At 40.1% G+C, this 23,940-nt stretch overlaps 1 protein-coding gene and 1 non-coding gene across 2 annotated transcripts; one reads left to right on the top strand and one right to left on the bottom strand.

Annotated features, from left to right (window-relative positions):
* Positions 1-762: 762 nt before the first annotated feature.
* Rab11a (RAB11a, member RAS oncogene family) lies at positions 763-23,528 on the bottom strand. The gene is given in 5 exon segments (NM_031152.3): positions 763-2,447; positions 11,100-11,180; positions 12,182-12,375; positions 13,895-14,090; positions 23,424-23,528. Coding segments are annotated over 5 exon segments (651 nt in total). The 5' UTR covers positions 23,464-23,528; the 3' UTR covers positions 763-2,307.
* A 340-nt stretch (positions 23,529-23,868) lies between these two features.
* Positions 23,869-23,940, top strand: Trnaq-cug5 (transfer RNA glutamine (anticodon CUG) 5). The gene has a single exon. It is a non-coding gene; the product is annotated as a tRNA-Gln (tRNA).

The raw sequence follows: 23,940 nt of genomic DNA on the forward strand, positions 1-23,940 counted from the left end.
TCTGCTTACAATTCTAATTTAGCATACTCATTAGAATGGCTAAAGATAACTTATCCTGACATAGAGACAACTACAGAAAAAGGCACAGCACTTCTGAATAACAAGGACCAGGTATGATGGCTAACTGGCTTTTCAGGAGAATATAAAAGGTTTAAGAAAAACACCTAGAGTTAAAATGAATGAAAAATAGAGTCAAGCACCAAAGTACTTCCAAATTGCCTTGAGTCTAAAATTGTCCAAGTAAATAAAACTGCAATGCTTCTTACTTGGGACACTGTCTCCCGAGTTCTAACGCAACATGAACTCTTGTTGACATGCAAACAATGTCACTTTCTAATACCTAATGTTGCTTGGAGGTCTCCCAAAATCCACCGTGTGCAAGTAGCATCTAAATCTATTCTTGGTTTAAAAAAAAAAAAAAAAAAAAAAAAAGGCTACTCTTAAGTCATTTTCATTCACTACATAATTTCTTTTTCTTAGTTTTATAAATTTATTGTAAACTTTAGTAGAGATGGAAGCTTTTGCTGTGTCTAGTGACACTGTTAGAAAAAAAGTACAGAGACTGTGTCACCACCATTTTTAGAAATATTTTTCTCAAGAGTACAACTGAACTGCAGATCTAAAGTCTACCTGAACTGACTGTTGCCCCCAATCCAAGCTTACTCAGCAATGCAAGGACTTATCTTCTCACCCATCAGAAGCAAGATTTTCATGGCTACATCCAAAGCATTCAGAAGAAAAATGTAATCTGACAACACTGGAAATTGTCCCCCTATAACTGTTTATTAGGATGAGAATATACTCCAAATCAATAGCTAAAAAAAATAGGCAAAATACAGAGCATGCATAAAATACAAAGTAGCAATTTATAAATAGACAGTATCTTTATAACCAATACACTAAAACAAATAACTACAAAAGAAAAACAAGATGACTGACTATAGCAATGCCTTCTGTGCTCCCCACACATCATGAGCACTGCAAAAGACAGAAGATTTCACCATGAAACACAGTCATCTATGTAAGCCCACATAGCTTTTGCAGGTATCCCACCATCCTTAATAATGTCTTTGCAGTTAACTTTCAGAAAACTTCAGAGTAAGTGCTTAATATTATCCACAAGGAAGTAAAACTAAGTATTAGTGTGTACATTTTAATGTGAAACTAGTTGCTCCATTGATTTCAATTATGTAGTGGAAAAATCTATTTCAGGACCCTACAATGCCTAAGTACATTCTACTTAAATTCAAGGTACTATTTCATTTTACATACTAAAAGAACACATGCCTTTAAGTGGTACCACTTGAGCATAAATTAACTTCTCATTGTATTCTTTAGACATACTAAAACCAAAGGATTAATTGAACTATACTCCATTATACACTGCAGAACTCAAATATAAGCATTGTTAAAATAATTACCCATGCTGGTTGGTGAATATGGTGATAAAATTAGGTTGCATTTCACTTACTAGACGGGTTTAAAAACAAAATTAACACTTCAAAATGTGATATTACCAGCATAAGCTAGTTACTGCACAAGCAATAAAAATACCACACAATCTACTGCCAGGAAAGGAGACTGGTTAAGCTACTCTGGCTGCCGATCACTGCAACAGAGACACCTCAGACAGAAGTCTACTAGACTACCAGGCAGCAGGGTAACTTTGACCACATAACCACGCCCTATGCAAACCATAACAGTCCTTTGTGTTTATTAATTCTTTTCCAGAAAAAAAATCCCCATAATCTTTGATGCTTACAAAAACTAAAGAAAAAATTTACAACACAGACCTATTAAGGCATTTTAGAAACTGACTTCCGCAATGGGAAATCTTCAAGCTCTCAAAATGCTGTTATGTTTACAGGGCAATCCTTAGATCTGTCAACAGATGTACTGTATTAGAGAGAATGTCTTACAAGCTGCTCTGAGGCAAAACAATAGCTTATTTCTAAGGTTGTCTTAGATTTAATCAGGACCAATAGGAGGTCTGAACTTCAAGTGATTGAGTTCTATTCTGTCCTACAGTGACAGGCTTCCATGATGAAGAGTAAACAATAACTGAGGACTTCAAACATTCAGTTTATTAAACTAAGGCTAGAGAAGCCATAGCATGAAAAAGAACTGCAGTCATTCAGGACAAAGTTGAGGATTTTATAAAGCCAAATCAAAGACTTAAGACATGGGAAGATTCTTAAGTGTAAGGAAGTAATAAAACACAGAAAGTGACCACAAGAATTACAAATATATTTAAATCTCAGACCTGGGAAATGGACTATACACAGCCGTCTAGGGGAGAGAGGCGCCTTAGATGTTCTGACAGCACTGCACCTTTGGCTTGTTCTCAGTGGTGGGTGGGACATGAATAGGAACCACATTGTTGCTTGGAGACATGTCATTTTCACGTCTGTCTGACATTTGCTTCTGAGAAACAATGCGGTATATCTCTGAATGACAAAAGAAACAGAAACAGTGTGTGTAAACCCATGAAGACTTTGTGTCAAAGAGACAGAAGATACACAGAACAGAAACATACACATTTACATTTTATTTTTAGGCTAAGCATGGTAGTGCACATCTGTGATCCCAACACTTGGGAGGTGGAGGCAGAAGAATAAGGAGTTCGGGACCAACCTCAGCTACACGGCAAGTTCCAAAAACAGCCTGGGGTACTGGAGACTTTGTCTCAAAAAGTAAGGTTTTATTTTCAAATAGCCATTAACTAGAATTAAAGCATTATTTTTAACAATTTGTGTTACATAAGGAGAGTAACAAGGTTCTACCATTTCAGAGGGGAAACTTCAGCTGTTAACTAAACTGCATTAAACACTTCCATAGTTACAGGCATGGATCTGAATTAAATCCTTAAAATATATACTTAGTCCACCACAAAGGTTCACACTTGTAAAGAAACAAATCTACACTATCAGATATACCTAGCTGTTTTCTAGGTCCTGTAGGGAAGAACACAACTTCTCAAACATTAAAATCCAAAAGAGCATCAGCAGAGAAAGGGCCCTCTGTTCACCACTGTCTACGTCTGGAGTTAAGGTTAAATTACACTTAATTATTCAAAAGAGATCATCTTAACATACACCTTTACTATTTTACTTTTATGACATGTATCAAGATTTATCTTGTAGTCCTCCACTAAACATTTATCTTTTAAAGCCTAAAACTATTGGCTTTATTTGGTGCTTTAGGTCCCCAGAATTGATGCTTGAGGAACTACTCATCCAAGTACGTATCACTGAACGTCTCTCAGTACCTACAGTAAATTCCCTGAAAGTGGCCTTGAACTGCACCACCTAATCAAACAACAATCCACTTCTCAAGAACAGAGAACACAGGCCTCCATCTTGCCTTCTAGTGTTCCTTCCCAAGCAATATCATCAAAAAGTAGGGAAACTCTACAAACGGGCAATCGAATATAATCAGCCTTCCAGTAAGATGTACTAGGAAAGACATAATGTACTCCTCCTATGCAGGTCCCATGTGTCCCTGACAAAACAACTCTTGGTGAATTTGCTCAAGCAGAAATAGGAGAAATGCAGACTCAGATAAGCATGAATGTTCTATCCCTGCTACCTGTATTAGGTAGCTAACTATTTATATAAAAACTAAAACCCAAGGTTATGCATGGAGCCATAGCTTTTAATCAGGAGATGGAGGCACGCAGATCTCAGTGAGCTCAAAGACACCCTGGTCTACAGAGTGAGTACCAGGCCAGTCAGGGCTATAGAGTGAGACCTTGTCATTAAAAACATCAAAAGGCAATTCAATAAATATTTGTTAATTAAGTGTATTAATACCCTTGGGAAATCTGAATAAGAGCTGCCCATTAGAAACACTACAGACATACTTGGTTTTTAGATCTACAATGTGACTATGTAGGAACATGCGTTGTTTGTATGAGATAAAATGTTAAAATTACACCATTTAAAAAAAAAAAGAAAACATGAAAAGTTACATGGTCAAAATGTTTCAAAAAAGCTGGACATGGTGGTACACTCAAGTTGCAGGGTTGGGGAATGCAGAAGCAGACAGCAGATCTCTGAGTTTGAAGCCAAACTAGTCAATATATTGAGTTCTAGGACAGCCAAGGCTATGTATGTAGAAAGATCCTGTGCCACTCACCCACCAAAAAAAAAGTTGCAAAACACATCAGCCAACTATAATGTAGCAATGTTATCAAACATTATCTGGATCCTATTTTAAATTGTTGATTTTTAAAAAGTCATGACTGTTTATTATTGCTTAGATTAACAGATGGCATAAGGAATTACTATGAATTTCTTAGTGGCTGTGTTGTTATTTAAGTCCCAATTTTTTAGGTATATATTCTGAAATACAAATGAAATGACATATTATGTGGGATTTATTTCAAAGTAATAAAAAAAGGTCACAGGTCAGAAACAGACATTGATGGTTATTACTAAAACAGGCTAGTATGAACTATTCTGTTTTAGGTAAGCAGGAAGCCATACAACAAGGGATGAATCAATTTCTTGGTACTGAGGAGATGTCACAGCAATTAGGAATTCTTACTGCTCTTCTAGGACCTGGGTTTGGTTCTCAGTACCCACATGAAGGCTTACTGTAACTGCAGTTCCATAGAATTCAATGCCTTCTGGCCTTCATGAGCACTAGGTATATTATGTGGTACACATATCCATAAATGAAAGCATTCATACACATAAATTAAAAATAAATAAATTAACAAAACCAATTTCCCTAAAGTAAAGCAACAGTAACTTAGTAAGTAGGGCTGGAGATGGCCCAGTGCTTAAGAGAACCTGCTAGTCCTCCAGAGCACTTGAGTTCAATTATCAGCAGGTGGCTTGCAATTGACTCCCTCTTCTGACCTCTTCCATCACCCACACGCACGAAGCACATATTCAGTGAGCGTGCACACGGACACACACACGTGTTAATAGATAAACTAACGAAAGCACTCATTTGTCTGAGAAGGTTGGTAGTGGTTCAAAGGTGAAACAGCATCAGGAGAGAAAGAATACAATAAACACAAGCTATTGATTAAAGTTTAATAACAACACTACAAAGGGTATGGTGTTGGGGGAAAGATAGGGTTGGCCAGGGAGATGCTCAGTGGATAAAGGCACCTTTCCCCAATCCTGACAACTTGAGCACAATCCCCAGAAGCCAACTGGTAGAAAGAACCTTGCCTACCTCCTGCAAGTTGACTTCTGCTCTTCGCTCTCACACTGTGGCACTCAATGAGCCCCACCACGACAGATAATAAATATTTAAAAACTTGTCTTAAAAAAAAAAGCCAGATTTGGTGGCACACACCTTTAATCTCAGCACTTGAGACACAGAGGTAGGTGGATCTCTATGAGTTTGAGACCAACCTCATCTACAGAGTAAGTTCTAGACAGCCAGAGCTACACAGTGATACACTATCTCAAAGAAGAGAAGACAGGGATGAGGGGTAAAAGAGGAAAGGAGAGAGGGAGGACGGAGGGAGGGAGGGAGGGAGGGAGGGAGGGAAAAGAAAATAGAAAAGAATGGAACAGGAATCTGTCCAGGGCAAAGAAGTAGAGCTCCCTGACTGAGGCTCAAGACTAAGGAATAATGAGAATCAACTACTTGTGGTTAAACTATACCATTCACTACCACTCACTCTTTACGTTATCCATTAATACCTAACTAGATAGATCATCTTCCTGAAAAGAAAACATTAAATATGTGATCCCTGTTAAGTTTTAACTTCTTTACAAGTTGTTCTGAAGATTAAGTTAGGAAAACAAATCCAAAACACCAGAAACTCCTCTATAAATTAAGAATGCATACAGCACTGAAAGAGAGACAAAGGGAGACTTCTTAGAGGAAAGAGAGGTAAATAATTAAAGAGATCTCATTACAAAGCAAGAAACTTGAGCAGTGTTCTGTGACAGTCTACAAGTGCTGCATTCTTCTAGAAATGGTGCCACTGCTGTGCTTTCTCTTGTCACCAAAAATGTATCTACTTTTGAAAAACACTAACAAGGCAATAAACAAAAGGAATTAAATCCTGTCTAAACAGTTCTAAAGAGTTTTACAACTAATGTACTCAAATCTCTTGTGTTATTTTCTTTGATAAGAAAATAGCAAACATGAACTGTTCAGCAGGGTCTGATTATAAAGGGTTACTTCAGCATGGGGGAGGGGGCAGAAATGTGATAAGTCAGAAGTAGGTTCCTTATTTCACTCTCAGGGGCCTGTTCTCCTTTAGAACCAAACGAATGTGTTCAGTTAATTTCCATGCAGTCCCTTTTCAAGATGCCCAAAGGTTAGGAACAATTAGAAAAAAGCAATCCTGCTTTGTCTATTCTTCTATCAGAATCTGCTATAGGAGATCTAGACATAATCCTAATATATTATAGCTTTAAAAACAAACTACCTAAAAAGACATGAAGTCTGTTTTTGTACTCTACCTGAACCGTGGACTGGCTGGCAAAATAATTCTAAGGAAATTAGACACAACTGTTCCAAATTAAAGAACAAGAAGGGTTATATAAGTCATTAGTTCCATGGGTGAGGGAGAGATGGCTCAGGTGTTAAGACCACTGGCTGCTCTGGCGGAGAGCACTGTTCTGTTCCAAGCACTCACAAGGAAGCTGAAGTCACCTACAACTGCAGTTCCAGGGGATCTGACACCCTCTCAGATCTCCTCAGGCATGTAGTACACATACATATACTCAAGTAAGCATACACAAAATAAAAAAAAGTTTAAAAACATCTTTAGTTCCTCAAAAGTTTTAAAACCCAGGAGGAGCCTGGGTAATTCCACGCCAGCCTCTACAGAAGCTTCTTATTTATTATGCTTTTCAAATCGCCTGTTCATCATGTACATTTCTTGAAGGTCAAAAAAGATTCTCATTTGAAATAGTCCTACATTTTCTGCAGCAAGTGAGAACAAAGCTACTAGCCCCTAGTGAAAACAGACTCAGTTCTTGGCTGGCAAGGGAGTTCAATGAGTAAAAGTGATCCAAGTTTCTTTCATCCCTGGGACCCATATGGTAGAAGTTAAGACCTGCCTCCTGCATTGGTCTTCATACATATACACAGACGTAAACACAGAAATAAATAAAAATATGAAAAATTAACAATTTTCAATATTTCCATGAAGTTAATACCTGACAACTTTAGTCCCTTATTTTTATTTTATTTTGAGACAGGGTCTTGTTATATGGTCCAGGCTGACCTCACATACATACAGCCTCCCAAGTACTGGGACTGCAGATGTGTACCCCTAAATGGCTTTAGATTTGTTTTAAAGAACCAGTATGTTACATTAATTAAAATTATTTCAGCCATAGAATTAAGAGTTTAGTCTTCAATTTAGAAATTTCCCTTGAATTTACTAATTACACAGAGAAATCTGGCTAAAAGCACCTGAACTGAAGTTCAAAGTCAGAACTACCAGTTAGTAAGACAAACAACATTATCATGAGCCTCTTACATGATGAGCTGAACCACCTTTATGGTGTTCAGACCACAAGCTATACACCTGCATTTAACCATAAAGAAACACTGGATAAACTCAATCCAAGAAATGACAACTGATCTGTCCCTCTCAAAAATACCAAGGTTGATGAAGAAAGGAAAATTAAAGGACTATTGCCAAGCAGTGACCAGACAGCTGAACAGCATTGAGTATGAGTCCAGGTTTCTTTTTTTGTTTTTTTTATCAATTGAACAACTGACAAAATCTGAGTAAGGTTTGTAGCTAAAGACTGATGTACTATCAAACTATTGATTTAAATCATCATGTTATGGTTCTGACAGAGAAAGTACTTGTTTCTAGTAAATACCCAACAACAATAAAAATGACTTAGGGATAAAGGGTAGTACACACAGCACTTACTTACACATAGTATATGTGTGTGTGTGTGTGTGTGTGTGTGTGTGTGTGTGTGTGTGTGTGTTTATCTTCGTAGGGAAGGGAGAAGTAAATGGGAAGGAAAAACACTAATAATTAAGGAAATGGAGTAAAAGTACTCACAAATTCTTTATGCTATTACTGTAAGATTTAATCAACTCTGAAATTGCCAAAATATAAAGTTAAAATTAAAAGGGTATAAAAAAACAGTGTTTAAAAATCATCTCTTAGGGATGAACTCAGCTGGGACAGTGTTCAAGACAGAGTTGGATCCCTAACAGTTTGCCCCTCCCCCACCCAATCTCCTGGTGAACTTGAGGTGGAAAAAACAAAGCTGCACCTAAAAGCAGGACTGCAGTAATTGATCAGCCCACCTTGGCTCTAGTGACTTACTTCTAAAAGTAACCAGACAACTCAGATGTGAGCAAAGTGTGGATCTACTACAAAACATTTCCAATAATTTTACATTTTGGCTTAGCAGATAAAGGAAACCTGCCACCAGGCCTGATGACCTGAGTACTTGCCCCATGACACACATGCTAAAAGGTGCTGTCCTTTGGCTACCACACTGTGAACACTATGGCCCCATACCTTATATAATAAATAAAACGTGGTTTTTAAAAAAAAATTAAAAATTAGGCCAGGTGTAGTAGCACATGCTTTTCTTCTCTGCACTTCCAAAGCAGAGGTAGGTGGATCTCTGAACATTCAAGCTTGGCCTGGCCTAAACAGTGGAAAACAGAAGGAAAGTGGGACTTGTAGGCATACAGTATATTCAATAAAATATTGCAAACTTAAAACTATCTGCAGCGAGATCACTCAGAACAGATTCTTTAAAAAAGCTGCTGGTGCCACAAACTGTCTATTCCCCTCCAGCTCCATAGTGATTATTCTTCAGATAACAAAAAACAATTTTATGCTGGTAATGGTGCATGCCTCTAATCTCAGCATTCCAGAGGCAGAGGCAGGTAGATTTCTGACTTCCAGGTCAGCCAGGAATACACAGAACAAAACAGAACAGAACAGAACAGAACAGAACAGAACAAAACAGAACTGAACTGAACTGTACTGGCTGGTTTTATGTGTCAACTTAACACAAGCTAGAATAATCAGAGGAAGGAGACTCAGTTGAGAAAAATGCCTCTATGAGATCCATCTGTAAAGCATTTTCTCCATTAGTGATCAGTGGGGGATGGCCCAGCCTATTGTGGGTGGCACCATCCCTGGGCTGGTAGTTCTAGGATCTGTAAGAAAGCAGGCTGAGTAAGCTATGGGAAGCAAGCTAGCAAGCAGAAGCCCTCTATGGCTTCTGCATCAGCTCCTGCCTCTAGGTTCCAACCCTGATTCCTCTAATGATGGACTATGATCTGGAAGTGTAAGCTAAATAAAACTTTTCCTCCCCAACCCGCTTTTTGGTCACAAGGTTACACTGCAGCAATTGCAACACAACTAAGACACAAATCAAAACAACGAAAAAGGATTGTTTTAAATAAAATACATTCAAATCACCAATATTTATATTATTTTTAAAAGTTGTTTTTTTCCATGTATTTTAACATGTTGATTTTCCTTAATAGCTACTTAAGTACTGATTTATCAAATGTCTGCTATGTACCAAGAAGAGTTAATACCTTGACAAGCATTAATTCATATTTTTTGGGGAAATACTGAAGTATCAGTGACAGTTCAGTCTTTTCTATGGAATAAAGACAAAACAAACAAGACAACAAAAACGCCTACCTAGCAATAACAAACTCAATTAAGCCATATCAAATCACACTCCAGAAACTGAAAAGTACAAGCTCTCTCATGAAGACAATAGTAATTCACCAAGATGTATCAGAAACTTCATTTTAAATTATGTGTACATGTGTATATCTATGTGTTCTTGTTCTCATGTGTACGTGGAGGCCAGAAGACGTGTCAGATGCCCTGGAGCTGGAGTTACAGGTGGTTACATAGCCTGGTATGAGTACGGGGAACCAAACTCCAGTCTCCTGGAAAACTATGTACTCCCAACTGCTGAGCCCTTCTCCAGCCCAACATATATATCCAACTTTTACAGATGAAGAAATTAAAGCCTTTGAAAGAATAAATAACTTGCTCAATATTATAGCTCCAAAAATAAGTGGAAGAATCAGGCTTTTCACTCCATAATCTAAATGCCTGGGCTTACTACACACAGTTTCTTTAAACAATAAAAAAATACTTTTTAAAAGTTAAAATTCTGGTCATCTCTAATACAAGTGCTAATACAGCATTAAAACTTGTTACATTGCAATAGGAAACTAAACAATTCTATATATCAATTTATCAGAACACCACATAAGACTCTTACTATGTGTTGACTAGATTCTAATTCATAAGTTCTTAAAAGTAATGTATAATTTAGGTGTATTGAAAAACAATCTATGAAAGTACTTCCTAATGGATCAAATATACTAATAATTTGTTTATTCTAATAAAGCCAAAGTAAATATGAGTCAGAAGAAATGTCTTCTTTTCCAAGAAGCTGACCTGGTTACTCACATTCCGAAATAGCATGAACTTTGTCCCTGGCCATGCACTCATTCAAACCTTCCTACGTGCGGACTGGGCTGAACAAAGAACACACTCCTGCTATCTCAGAAGAGGTATCCATGCTTTCTTTCTCCACTTAAAATTGTTGATGTAATTTCCCTAGGTTTTTCTAATTTCTTTTTTAAGATGTTTTTTAAGCATGGGGATCTCCTGAAGCTAGAGCTACAGGCAGCTGGGAGCCCCCACACCTGGGTGCTGAGACACAACTCAGGTGCTGGGGAAGAACTCAAAGTACCCTTAAATGCTAAGCCACCTCTCCAGCCAAACGTTTTCTAACTTCAAGAGGCATTTCCATCTTTCTATGGTCAGGATCTCAGTATTTACCTTATGAAAGTACATTTTAAAAGGAGAAGAACATACCTAGGAACAATAACTCTGTCTCTTTGACATGAAGTATAGACTGAGGTCTGAACACAAGGAAATGAACAAATTATCTTCAAAGAATGTTTCCCCAAATGAATCCACAATGGCTGAAGTGAGCGTGCAAGAATTGTAGCTATGCGCAACAAGGATCTCACGCTACAGTTGTCTAATGATAGTCATGTCAGATGGCACAACAATCATAACTAATTTATTTAACTCACTTCCTAAAACTCCAGTTCCCACTGGTGTAACCTGAAAACCCAGGCCTCACCTGTTAGAATTGTCTGAAAAGCAGCTTCAACATTTGTAGAATCTAGAGCAGATGTCTCAATGAACGACAAACCATTCTTCTCTGTGAAGAGAAACAAAATTTTCAGTCTGGTAAATTTTGATTACTGTTTAATAGTGCTGGTGATTGGTGATCCAATCCAGGGCTTCACCAATGCTAGGCAAGCCCTCTATCACAGACCTACCTCCCCAATTTTCCACAAGGTGTCTTTTGGTAGCTGTTTTTTTGATTTTTCAAGACAGGATTTCTTTGTGTAGCCGTGGCTGTCTTGCAACTCCTTTGTATACTAGGCTGGCCTGGGACTTACAGAGATCTGCCTACCTCTGCCTCCAGAGGGCTGGGATTAAAGGCATGCACCACCACTGCCCAGCTTTCTCCAAGTTTTAAAACAGCAGATCTGATAAACTTGTAATCACAAAAGGGAAGATAAAAAAGCTAAGACCTAGCTCGGCATGGCCAGGAATTCAAGACCAGCCTGGGCAACATGAGAAAGTATCTCAAACAAAAAAACCTAAATGGTACCAACTTCTGGTATAAGAACACTATTTTACTTTTACTTCAGTAAGTTAAAAGTAACATTAAGAAATTTTCATTATCTTCTAAGTACTTCTGCATATAAATAAATACCGCCAATAATAATGAATGAAACTATTCAAAATTTAGTAAACTTATCAAACATCCCACTATTTCCACCCCTAACCATCCTCCCTAGCAACTACATAGCTAGAAACATATTCATTTAGAATTCTGTTCTATTTGAAAAATTTTAAATTACAGGAAAATACTCACAATATTTTCACTAATACAACATCATGACTTCCTAGCCGATGCAGTGCTGTTTTCTTCTGGTAGTTTCCTCTACCAGAAAGGCAGCTAGAAATAAGCAGATCCTATAAGAAGCCCAAAGTGCTCAGCTTTTAAGTAGGGACATCCTTGTCAGTCTCCGACACTCCTTGACATACTACTTTTCAGACTCACATAGAACATTGTTAAAGAAGAGAGATGTACTGTTCAAACTGAGAGATGCAGAAGCACTGTACTACTGTGGAGTTTATATTACTAACCTGCAAATGCTCTTGCTTCATCTGTAGGAACTGCCCTGAGATGACGTAAATCACTCTTATTGCCCACAAGCATGATAACAATGTTACTATCAGCATGATCTCTCAGTTCTTTCAGCCATCGTTCTACATTTTCATATGTGAGATGCTTAGCAATGTCATAAACCAATAAGGCACCTACTGCTCCACGATAGTATCTGCAAACAGAAACATATGTAACTCTCAGAAGACAATCACAAAATAGAAATGACCACCAGAAAGAACCCAAAATGTGATGGTATAATGCTGGGGAGATGGCTCAGGGGGTAAAGCCATTCAAGCATGAAGATCTGCTTAGATGTTAAAAATCTCCAGAACCCATGTAAAAGCTGACATGGCAGCTAGCACTCAGTAATCCTCATCCTCCTGATATGGGGGAGTTGAGGAGTCGGGGTGCTAAAATAGGAGAATCCCAGAAGTTCTCAGGCCAGCTATCCCGGCATAAATAGCACTGAAAACAAACACGGTCTGTCTCAAACAAGGAAGAGGGTGAGGACCATCTTCCAAGGATGTACTCTGACTTCTACCCACACAGCAGTAACTGGTATAAATGCACACTAACATACACTCCCTCTGTGCTCTCATATACTCATCCATAGAAACACACATGAATACACACACAAAGAGATTTTTAAAAATAATAATACAAACTTGTAAATACATTTCTGAAAATTCCTAATATCACATGAGGGGTGGTGACACATAACTGTCCTGGGTGCTGGAGGTCTGAGGCCTGCCTGGGCTACATAATGAGTACCATGCTACAAGGTGAGACCAGATCTACATGCACACATGCGCACACGTGCACACACACACACACACACCCCAGATATGGTAGACAGTAGTCATCTCTTATATGAGGTTTTATACCTAGTAGTCCACAGGCCAAAAATATTAAATGAAAAACTCCAGAAATATATAATTCATAAGCTTTAAATTGCCACCATTTTAAGTATTGTGACAAAACTCCTCAGTGTTCCCCTTCATCCAGGCCAGCACATGACTCATTCTTTTTTCCAATGTACCCACACTATATAAACTACCTGCCTGTTAAAGTCACTTTGTAGCCATCCCAGTATTTATGGTCTTTTCTGTCTTCAAGTAATCCTTAGTTTATTTAATAATGGCCCCCAAAAGCAATTAGGACATGACAAAGAAAAAAGGGCCTACTAAGAGAAAAGGTACAGGATGCTGCAAAGACGGCTCAGCAGCTAAGAGTACTCGCCGTCACTGTAGAGGACCCAGGCTTGTGTTCTAGCACCCACACAGCGGCTCGCAGCCATTGGAAAGTACTATACTTTCAATGAGTCTGATTCCATCTTCTTACCTCCATGCATACTAAGCATGAACATGGTACACACACACATATGCAGGCAAAACATGAATAAAAATAAAATGAATTGGGGCTGGGGATTTAGCTCAGTGGTAGAGCGCTTGCCTAGCAAGCACAAGGCCCTGGGTTCAGTCCCCAGCTCTGAAAAAAATAAAAATAAAAATAAAATAAAATGAATTTTAAAAAAAAGAGAGAAACATATAGGGTTCAATACAATCTGTGGTTGAAGGCAGGTGGAACATCTTGTAAGGTTAAGGGAAGACTACTGTTCCTTCCCAATACCTAAATAAAGTCAGCAATTCACTTGATACCAACCTACACAGAACTGAAAACCATGAACTTACGCAGACGTTATAGCCCTGTACCGCTCCTGCCCTGCTGTGTCCCATATCTGTGCCTTTATTGTTTTCCCATCAACCTGGATGCTTCTTGTTGCAAATTCTACTCCAATGGTACTCTTGCTTTCCAGATTAAACTCATTCCGAGTAAATCGAGACAGGAGGTTACTCTTCCCAACACCAGAATCTCCAATAAGGACAACTAAGAAGACAAAAAAAAATAATAATAATATAAGCTGGATGAAGGCAAGCACATTCAGAATACTAACATGCTTTTAATAGGATGTTTGGCTTCAAAATAAACAAACCAAAGATTTTTAAAGAAGCATAATGCTTAATAGTTTACATCCATGACCAATCAATTAAAACCAATCACTTACTCTTCTTAATCTATTACTGTCTTCATAATGACTTTCACATTTCATCTATTTAGCACAGATCAGATATAGCACCCAATCTAAAGAAAAAATCCCCCTCTTTATTTTTTTCCTATTTAGGAACTCAAACCCAGTGCCCTACTCATGTAAGGTAAGTAAAAGCCTGACAAATCGAGCTATATTCCCAGCCCTTAAAAATGCAATTATGCCATTTTTATCATAGGACACTGTAGGCACCGATGCAAACACCAATTACCTTTAACTTATACCAACCTCACTACCTTAGAAAGCATTCTGAAAAGTAAATAACAACGTGTGATGTCAGCGAGTGCATCGAGTAGGAAAGTGTGTATGTTCTACTACTGTCAGTAAAGACTGGGGGGATAGAGAGCCGAAACACACTTAAAACATGAGGCATGAGACTTCCAAGCTTTGCTGCTCTGCTCATAGAAATTATAATCATCTTTAATAGTTACAGTTCACAGACCGGCACAGGGGCACCCCACCTCTCTGCAGACAAACAGGAGCCCTAAGAAGCTCACAATTCTGACATACTGAGTCAAAGCCAAAGCAAGGAAGGAGGGCAAACACTTTCACTTAGGACTTGAAAAAAATTTTCAAAATGAATTTTGATTATACTTCCTATGAATTTTATAGAAGGCAGTTTATTTACAAATAACTTCTCACCTCAAGTGTGACTACTTTGAAACTCTTCCAATAGAGCTGGTGAGATGACTTAGCAAGCAAGTAAAGGCACTTGCCACCAAACCTGAGGACTACAGAGTTCCATATCCAGGACCCACACAGTGGAAGAAAGCCTACTCCAAAAGTTGCCCTAGTCTCCACTTGAGCACAGAACTCAGTTGAGGTTTGGTCTGTTGCTATGTTTTGTAATACTAAATACTGGCACTGGTTGCCCCCAGGGACAAGGTATAGACCCAAGCAATGCTATGTGACCTTGTGCCCCCCCCCCAACACAAGTTATCCCTGATTGGTGAATAACGATGCCTATAGCTTATAGTTGGGAAGAAGAGAGGCAGAGTTATGGTTCTAAGACTTGGGGTCTGAGGAGAGACCACTAGGTGAGAGAACACGCCACATGGTGGGTGAGTCATGTAAACATGGCCATGAGGGCTGACCACTTGGAGTTAAGAGCTGCCTAGATGGAACATGGCAAGTTATAACTCAAGGTTATTAACAGGGAAGTAGATTTTAATTGCATAGAGGGTAGATATCTGCCCAGCGCTAGTGCATTAAAGGCTTATTATAAATATACAAGTTTTGTGTCTTTTATCTGGGAATTAAATGATCTAGGGCGGGGTAGAAACCCCCAACTGAGATTAAATATATACTACTACAGAACTCACACAAGTGAATGAATATAATTTTCTATGTTTATAAACATGAGTATGTATGCTATGTGTATGGGCCAGAAGAGAAGAAAGCTGGAATTAGTTACAGATACTGGTGAACAGCCAAATATAGGTGCTGGAAACTGTTCCAGCCAGTTCCTAACCACTAAGTCACCTCTCCAGTTCTAATAAATGTAATTAAGAAATGTTTTAAAAGGGAGGGGGGACTTCATGGGCTAGAGAGATGGCTCAATGGTTATGAACACTGGCTGTTCTTTCAGAGGACCAAGGTTTGAGTCCTTGTACCCAGAGGTAGCTTACAATACTTTAACTCCAGACAACAGTTTGTAATTCAGTTCCAGAATCTGATGCCCTTTTCTGGTCTCTGCCCATACTGCATACAAGAAGTTAACAGATATAACTGCAGACCAAATCACCCACACACAGAAAAATTTCAGAGTCAGGCATGGTGTACTTCTTTTAGAAGTGTACTTACTGGGGGTTGGGGATTTAGCTCAGTGGTAGAGCGCTTGCCTACCAAGCGCAAGGCCCTGGGTTCAGTCCCCAGCTCCGAAAAATAGAAAAAAAAAAAAAAAAGAAGTGTACTTACTGGTGTACTGCATTTAGAAGGCAGAGATTGGCAGATCTTTGTGAGTTCTAGGCCGATAAGAGCTATAAAGTGAGACCCTATATCAAAAAAACAAAACAAACAAACAAAAAGAAACAGAGCCAGCCAGTGGCACATACCTCTAATCTTAGCACTTGGGGGGCGGGGGGCGGGGGCGGGGGCGGGGGCGGGGGCGGGGGCGGGGGCGGGGGCGGGGGCGGGGGCGGGGCGGGGGCGGGGCGGGGCGGGGCGGGGCGGGGCGGGCGGGGGCGGGGCGGGGCGGGCGGGGGCGGGGGATCTCTGAATTTGAAGCCAGTATGGTCTACAGGTGTAAGTTCTAAGACATGTAGGGCTACACAGAGAAACACTGTCTCCCAGGGAGAGGGGAGAGTGGTGGTGGGGGCTGGGTAAAACAGAAAACTGAAAAACAAGTTGTTTAAGAGAGGGTTTCAATCTGGAACCTAGGTTGGTCTAGAACTCACAAAACTCTCTTACCTCAGCTTCCACAATGCTAAGATTATAGGTGTGTGCCATCATGCCCAACTTCAGACAAGTTGGGTTAAAACATAAATCTAAAGATCAAAATGGGGTTGGAGGTTTACAGAATCTGAACAGATAACATTTTCCCTGCATTAATTTTTTGTTGGTATTTTAGCGAACACTGTATTTATTTCTACGGTTGACTAGTAATGCTTTTTAACTAGTTAATTGATTTAGGCATCAGACTAGAAAATCAACATGCAAGGTTAAGGCCACAGACTAATAAGTCATGTTTTACTCAAAAGACTGGGATTTGGTGGTGTGTGTAGAAAGGAGGCTGACTGCACTCTAGCCAAAGGAAAAAGAGAGCACACCTTTCTTGTCACGGTACTCACAACTATCCCTAGAACAGTCATGCATTATCAAATGCTTATCTTTCTGGCTTCCTTTACCAGCTGATTCAGCAAGAAATCCCAGCAGCAGTGACTCCATGTAACAAAGAAGATAATTCTGTCTTTGTAGTCAGTCAGAGAGAGTACCCTAACAAACAGACATTAAATGCTTTTACTGGATACCAGGAAAATGATGTCAAGGTCATGAAAACAGAAACAATGTACTCTGAATTTACAGAATTATTAGAGGCTGGTTTCCGAACACCACTACTAGGTATGAAGCTGAATCCCAGCAACATTAATAGAGCCTCCTTATTAATAAGATACATTCACTGTTGTTTCTTAGTATAAAAAGTTAGATGGTCAGATCACAACTCCTGGGTGTGAGCAGGGAGAGGGTCCCAGCCAAGAACCCACTCTGGGCTTCAGTCAAAACTTCCTACACCTTTCCTAAATAGCAATCCTCAGTCACTCCAAGAAGATGCAGAAACTTAGGCCAGAAAGATGGTTCACTGGTGGAGGCAATTACTGCCAAGCCTAAAGACCTGCGTTCAATCCCATGAATCCACACAGTAAAAAGGAGAAAATCAATTCCTTCAATTGTCTTAGACTTCTATGCATAAACGCCATGGCATGAGCCCATTCCCCCCATCTCCAAAAAAACTTAAATAAATAAATGAGACTTTGGGAGGGAGGAAGGAGACTGGAAATCTCCTTTGAATCACTTCTGGTCACACACTAGCATCAACACTCACTCACTTGAGGTATGAAATAGTGCAGAAGGAAAAACCAGAGATTAGAAGACATCTAATTAATTCACAGACACTCCAATTCAAATAGTACTTCAGAAACCACTCACAATTTGAAGTCAAAAAGCAAAGGTGAGCATGGCACGTGGGTGACACCATCTTTTGGTGGGAAACACCTTCAGAAATCAGTGTACACTTCCTACAGAAGCTCCAGTACTAAGTCATGCTGTTTTGTTTTAAAATATTAGCCATCCTTACATTTTGGGACCGAACCCAGGGCCTTGTGCTTGCTAGGCAAGTGTTCTACCGCTGAGCTAAATCCGCAACCCCTGTTTTTCATTTTATTTCATGTGTACGAATGTTTTGCCTACGTGCATGTATGTATTTTACAGTCATGCCTGTCATGTCACCTGGAACTTGGGTTAAGAATGGTTGTGGGTCTGAGTTCAATTCCCAGCAACCACGTGGTGTCTCAGAACCATCTGTAACGGGATCCAATGCCCTCTTCTGGTGTGTCAGAAGACAGCGACAGTGTGCTTATATACCTAAAATAATAAAGAATTAAATCTTAAAAAAAAAAAAAAATGGTTGTGGGTGCTTGGGATTGAATGAAGGTTCTCTCTGCAACAGGAACAAGTGTTTTTTTTTCGGAGCTGGGGATCGAACCCAGGGCCTTGCGCTTCCTAGGTAAGCGCTCTACCACTGAGCTAAATCCCCAACCCCGGAACAAGTGTTCTTAATCGCTGAGCCATCTCTGCAGCTCCCTGGCTCATGTTTTGACCTCTACTTTTAACTAATGACTAAATTTTCCATCTCATCAAGGTCAAATCTTTATACCATACTAAGTGAACAACCCCCCACCATGACACCAATTAATTTTATTACTTAAAAAATAGCAATAGTTTGTAAACAATTCAAAATTCACAAATGTTCTAATAGTATAAAATAGTTATATCAACTAGTTACTGACAAAATTTCCAAAGACTAGCAACTTGTCAAAGAAAAAGGATGTCTTAAATGACTGAAGATTCCAGTTTTGTAAGGATGAAAAAAAGATACGGAAATGTGACATGATAAGGGGAGCTCTTTCTTTTTCCTAACCAAAGCAAGAAGTGATCTATTTAGGTTCAATGGCTGGCTGGCTGATGGCTGGCTGGATGGATGGATGGAATTATCCAACAAACAAAAGAGAATTCATTGGTTATTGGTAATGAATCTTTAAAAAAAAACTTAATGGACCTTTGTGGACTCAAAATTAAACAATTTCAAGGCAAAAATACTTTCATTAAGATGACAACATTTAATTGCCCCCACACACACACATATACACCAGTGGCGCTGGGAATCTAAAAACCTAAAGCCAATGCTAAGCACATGATTTATCACTGAGTTATTATTTACCACCAGCCCCTTGTTTCTCAAAAGTGTGGGATACTGTGCATTCATATCCAACAACTGAAGAAATCAATTTCCGGGCCAGAAAGATAGCTCAGCAGATAAGTTTGCTGCCAAACTTGGTGGTAGAAAGAAAGGACAGACTTCTGACCTCCACACTCACCATAGCACACCCCCCAACATTCAAATAGTCACATAGATAAGTAAATAAATAAATGCAAAAAGAAATTAAAGGAAGTTCCAGTAAATTTTTATATATCCATTACTAATATCCTAGGCTGAATGGACATAACAATATCTATAAACTGAATGGCAATATAATTCCTAAATATAATGCCCCCACAAAACTTAGCCTCATCTACTGAAGCTCAACCTAATAATATTAATTTGTTTACATACATGCTTTATATACTATACACACCACAAATATCAAAACGTTAAATACTGTAAAAGCAGAGTATGTCTGTGTGTGTATATATATATTTATATTTAATTTAGTTTCTATCTTTAACCACATTTAAGTATTTTTGCTATTGTTTTTGTTGTTTGTTTCTGAAACATAGTCTCATTCTATAGCCCAAGCTGACTTCAAAATCATGGCTATCCACTTGCCTCAGCCTCCCAAGTACTGTGTGATCACAGGCATAAGCCACCAAGCTCAGCCCACATTTAGTTTTATATTTCTCTAGTACGCTTATTTCTGGACTAAAATTTAACTTCTCACTTCACCTACAGAATATTAGCTTTAAAATTTACCAACTGAAATCACTATTTTCACACTGGTTTTCAAAAGCTTGGAAGATTTTTATTCTCAACCACATTCACAGTCCAACCCTCACCAAGTCTTTAAAATAAAATGCATCAATAAGGCTGAAGTCTAGATAAGTTTTTCCAGATTCATCAGAATCTGAGTTGCTAAACCAAAGTTGTGAAAGAAAAGAACCAAGCTTCAACTTCAAGACGGTGCTACCGACGATCAGCTGATGACTCATGAGGCCTGGACTTCAATGAGACTCAAGAGAAAAAGCCAGGAGGGGGAGACTCTGCACCCCACTGTGCCACACTGACTGTCCTGCTACTCAGCTATCTCACTTGTGCCCCACAGCACCTTAACCACACTGGTTTATGTACAAGGTTAACAGGTTTTAAACAGCCATGCTTCTAAGAAATAAAACTCCCAAAGTCTCACTGCAAAGCATAAGTAAAAATTAATCTTCAAGAATTCATAATTTAGCATTGTCCTCATCTGCCCACATTACATTCCCAGTTAGACTAATCCACTCCACATAATAAATACGCTCATGTTCCATGTACAAACCCCAGTTTCCTTAACTCTAAGTGTGCTAGATTAGTCTTCCCAAAAGTAGAAATGCTATGGTTCATCTCAGGGAGTAAATCTCTGTAGAACGAAATCATTTAAAATAATTGTATAAGTAAAAAATTGGCTAAGTAATCAGTGTTGAAATAAAAAATAGAGTGACTCATATCCTGTAGCAGTTTCTAAAAAGTGGAAACTCATCTCAGCAGAATTTTTAAACACCCAGTCTCACATGGCAAAGTATACAAAAAATAAAACCAGAACCCACGTAGACATGAAATAATTCAGGAGTTCCTAGGTTCTGTGCTTCTTTATTACAACTTACATGTTCCTTAATTTAAAAAGATTTACTATTTAGTGAGGTGGCTCAGTGGGTAAAGATGCTTGCTGATGCAAGCTGATGACCCGAGTTGGATCCCTGAGACTGTCTAGGTAGAAGAAAAAACTGACTTCCAAAATGTGTTCTCTTACCCACACATGTGCTATAGTACACATTAGCATACACAAATCAATAAATACAATTTTTAAATTTTTATAAAGATTTATGGCTCAAAAGTCTGACAAGAACTGTCACTTCACTCATACCCATTTACTGAGTCCTCGCAAGAGCTAAATCTTATTATCTCATTCCCCAAAAAGTTTCACAGTATTTCCTTTACTGAGGAAACCAAGGCTCAAAAAGTTGAGTAGGGAGAAATAGTATAATTATATCATAATCTCAAAAGGTAAAATGTAAAAAAAAAAAAGTTAACTTTTCCAAGGTCACAAGGCAAAGAAACATAAAACCCCTGTGTTTTCTCATTGTTCAAAGGATGGTCTAATCTAAAAATTAAACTTTAATTCCTCCAGCCAATCTAGGATCAATTAACATTCTTAGGGAAAAATAAACAGCTTTCTATAACCAACCTTCACATACCAAATGCCATTACAAATACTTAAAAATAAGCCTCCCTTGGGGCTGGGGATTTAGCTCAGTGGTAGAGCCCTTACCTAGGAAGCGCAAGGCCCTGGGTTCGGTCCCCAGCTCCGGAAAAAAAAAAAAAAAGAACCAAAAAAAAAAAAAAAAAAAGCCTCCCTTGACTGACTAAACCTTAGGATTTAGGTAATTTCACATAATCTCAGATGCCTTAAATAAACATCTCAGGCCTATTTGTTTTAATTTTGATTTATTTATTTATTTATTTATTTAAAGACAGGGACTCACTATGTAGCCCTGGCTATCCTGAAACTCACTCTGTAGACCAGGTTGGACTGAACTGCCTGCCTCTTCCTCCCCAATGCTGAGATTTTAAAAGCCTGTACCACCACACCCGGCTTTTCTAGTTGTATTTTTAAAGTTTGGTACCTTCTTATCTATACATTTCTTTCCAAGATGGTAGTAAGGGTAGACACTGAAGGTACTTACCCTATAAATAGCATATTTCGAGGAGTAAATAATGATAAGGGTGTACCAGCAGCTAATATGCCAAGACTTGTAAAGTATTTGGAAATGTTTCCTGCTTCTTCACTTAGTCAATCATTCTTAGCACCCAGTGGCAAAGTCAGGAACACTCACCACACTTAACACTCTTGAAACTCCACCCTCCACAGTAAAGCTTTGCTAGCAAGGGCTTCTTCCTCTCTGGTAATGATCTTTGTTCAACAAATTACTGATGGCCGCCCTTCTAATTCAGGAGCAGAGCAAGACTGCGAAAGTGAGAAGGCATTCATGAACAGAAAGCGTTCACTGTACTCTCTTTTCGCTGAGAACTGTATCCTTTCACTTTGGCCTCTTCGCAGACTCGACCAATAAGCAAGTCTCTATTTACATCCATGTTCTCGTCTGCCGATTCCACATCCCCCCCCCCCCGTAATAAATTCTTGATTTGACTAAAAGAGCACGCTACCACTATAACCCTCTCCCACGGTTTGGGAAAGGTATGTGGCCAACCAGGGTTCTTCCCTTCCTGTTGGATCCTCCCAGTATTGCAGCAGGAAGCAACCAGTCCACAGTGATAAGCTAGCTAGTATTTGTGCAGCGCACAACCTTTCCTGTTCAGAAACTGGGCCTTCAGGTCTGGCAGGGATAACAGCCACCACCCATCCGCAGCCCCTTCTCGTAAGCCAAATAAAAGAGTTATCCCGGTCTGATTAGCTGGGCAGGGACAAGAGAAGGAAAGGGGTAAAAAACAAACAAAAAACAAACAAACAAACAAAAAAAACCCCGCGAGGTGGGAAGTCATCTGCCTGCTGGACACTGCGACAAGTGCACGAACGCCAGAAGTGATGGACAGCCCCTCTTACCCTCCCCTTCTCTCCCTCCCACAAGCCAGGTCGCACCGGAGCGCTAAACATTACGAGAAGAGGAGAGACTCAGAGTTGCCCGTCTGTGGGGAGGGAGGGGACAGTCCGCGGGTACTGACCTCGAGGTCTGCGGGGATGGGGGTGGGGGCCCTGGGACGGGCGAATCTGGCCGAATCCCAGGAAAGGCTCACGAGGAGGGAAGGAAAGGGAAACGAACAGAAAAGAAAATACAAAAACCCATAGAGACAGTGGGCGTCCCAATATAGGTACTTAGCAAAGGCAGGGGCCTGTCAGAGGGGGATGTGAGACCAGCAGCAAGCATCCAAGAGGAGGGGCTCGAGACGCCCGAAGGAACTGCACCGCCGTGAGGAGCGCAGCCATCCGGGAGGACACAGAGCGAGGGGCGCCGCGGCCTGACAGGCCTCCCAAGGGCGCGGGTACCCGGACGAGCAGCGGGACCCCCGTCGGGGCGGCAGGAAGGAAGCGCCCAGGCGGACTCTGTCCTGGGCAGGGCTGGCCTTGCGCGGGTCCCCCGGGAGTGTCTCCGGCCCCAAATGGGCTATCGGTGGTCCACGGCCTCACCTTTAAAGAGGTAGTCGTACTCGTCGTCGCGGGTGCCCATGGCGCGGCCGAGGAGCTGAGGGGCGGGAGCGGCGGTGGTAACGGCGGCGGGACCAGGGGGCGTCGCTGCAGGGGTAACCCGAGCGAAGAGCTTGAGCGGCCGGACCCGGTGAAGAGCCCCGCCCTGTCTGCGTCACTTCCGAAAGGCCCCAGCCCCTCACAGAAAGTACTTCCGGAGAAAAGGCACCCCGCCCATGAGCTATGCAGGGTGGAATTCGCTGAAGTAGACTCCACATTCTCACACGGCTTGGGAACTCTTACAGGAAAAACAATCTTAAGACGCTCCTTAGAGCCTTTGGCTTGTTTTTCACCCAACATTCAGGGAAGAGAGGAGTAGGTCTGACTTCCGGTTGGGGGCGGAGTTTTGTTAGTATTAGACACCCGAAGGCTATGCTGCCTTCGTGCTGGTTCCATGGTGTAATGGTTAGCACTCTGGACTCTGAATCCAGCGATCCGAGTTCAAATCTCGGTGGAACCT

The sequence above is a fragment of the Rattus norvegicus genome, chromosome 8, assembly GCF_021556685.1.
Source record: "Rattus norvegicus strain SHRSP/BbbUtx chromosome 8, alternate assembly SHRSP_T2T, whole genome shotgun sequence".
Classification (NCBI taxonomy): domain Eukaryota; kingdom Metazoa; phylum Chordata; class Mammalia; order Rodentia; family Muridae; genus Rattus; species Rattus norvegicus.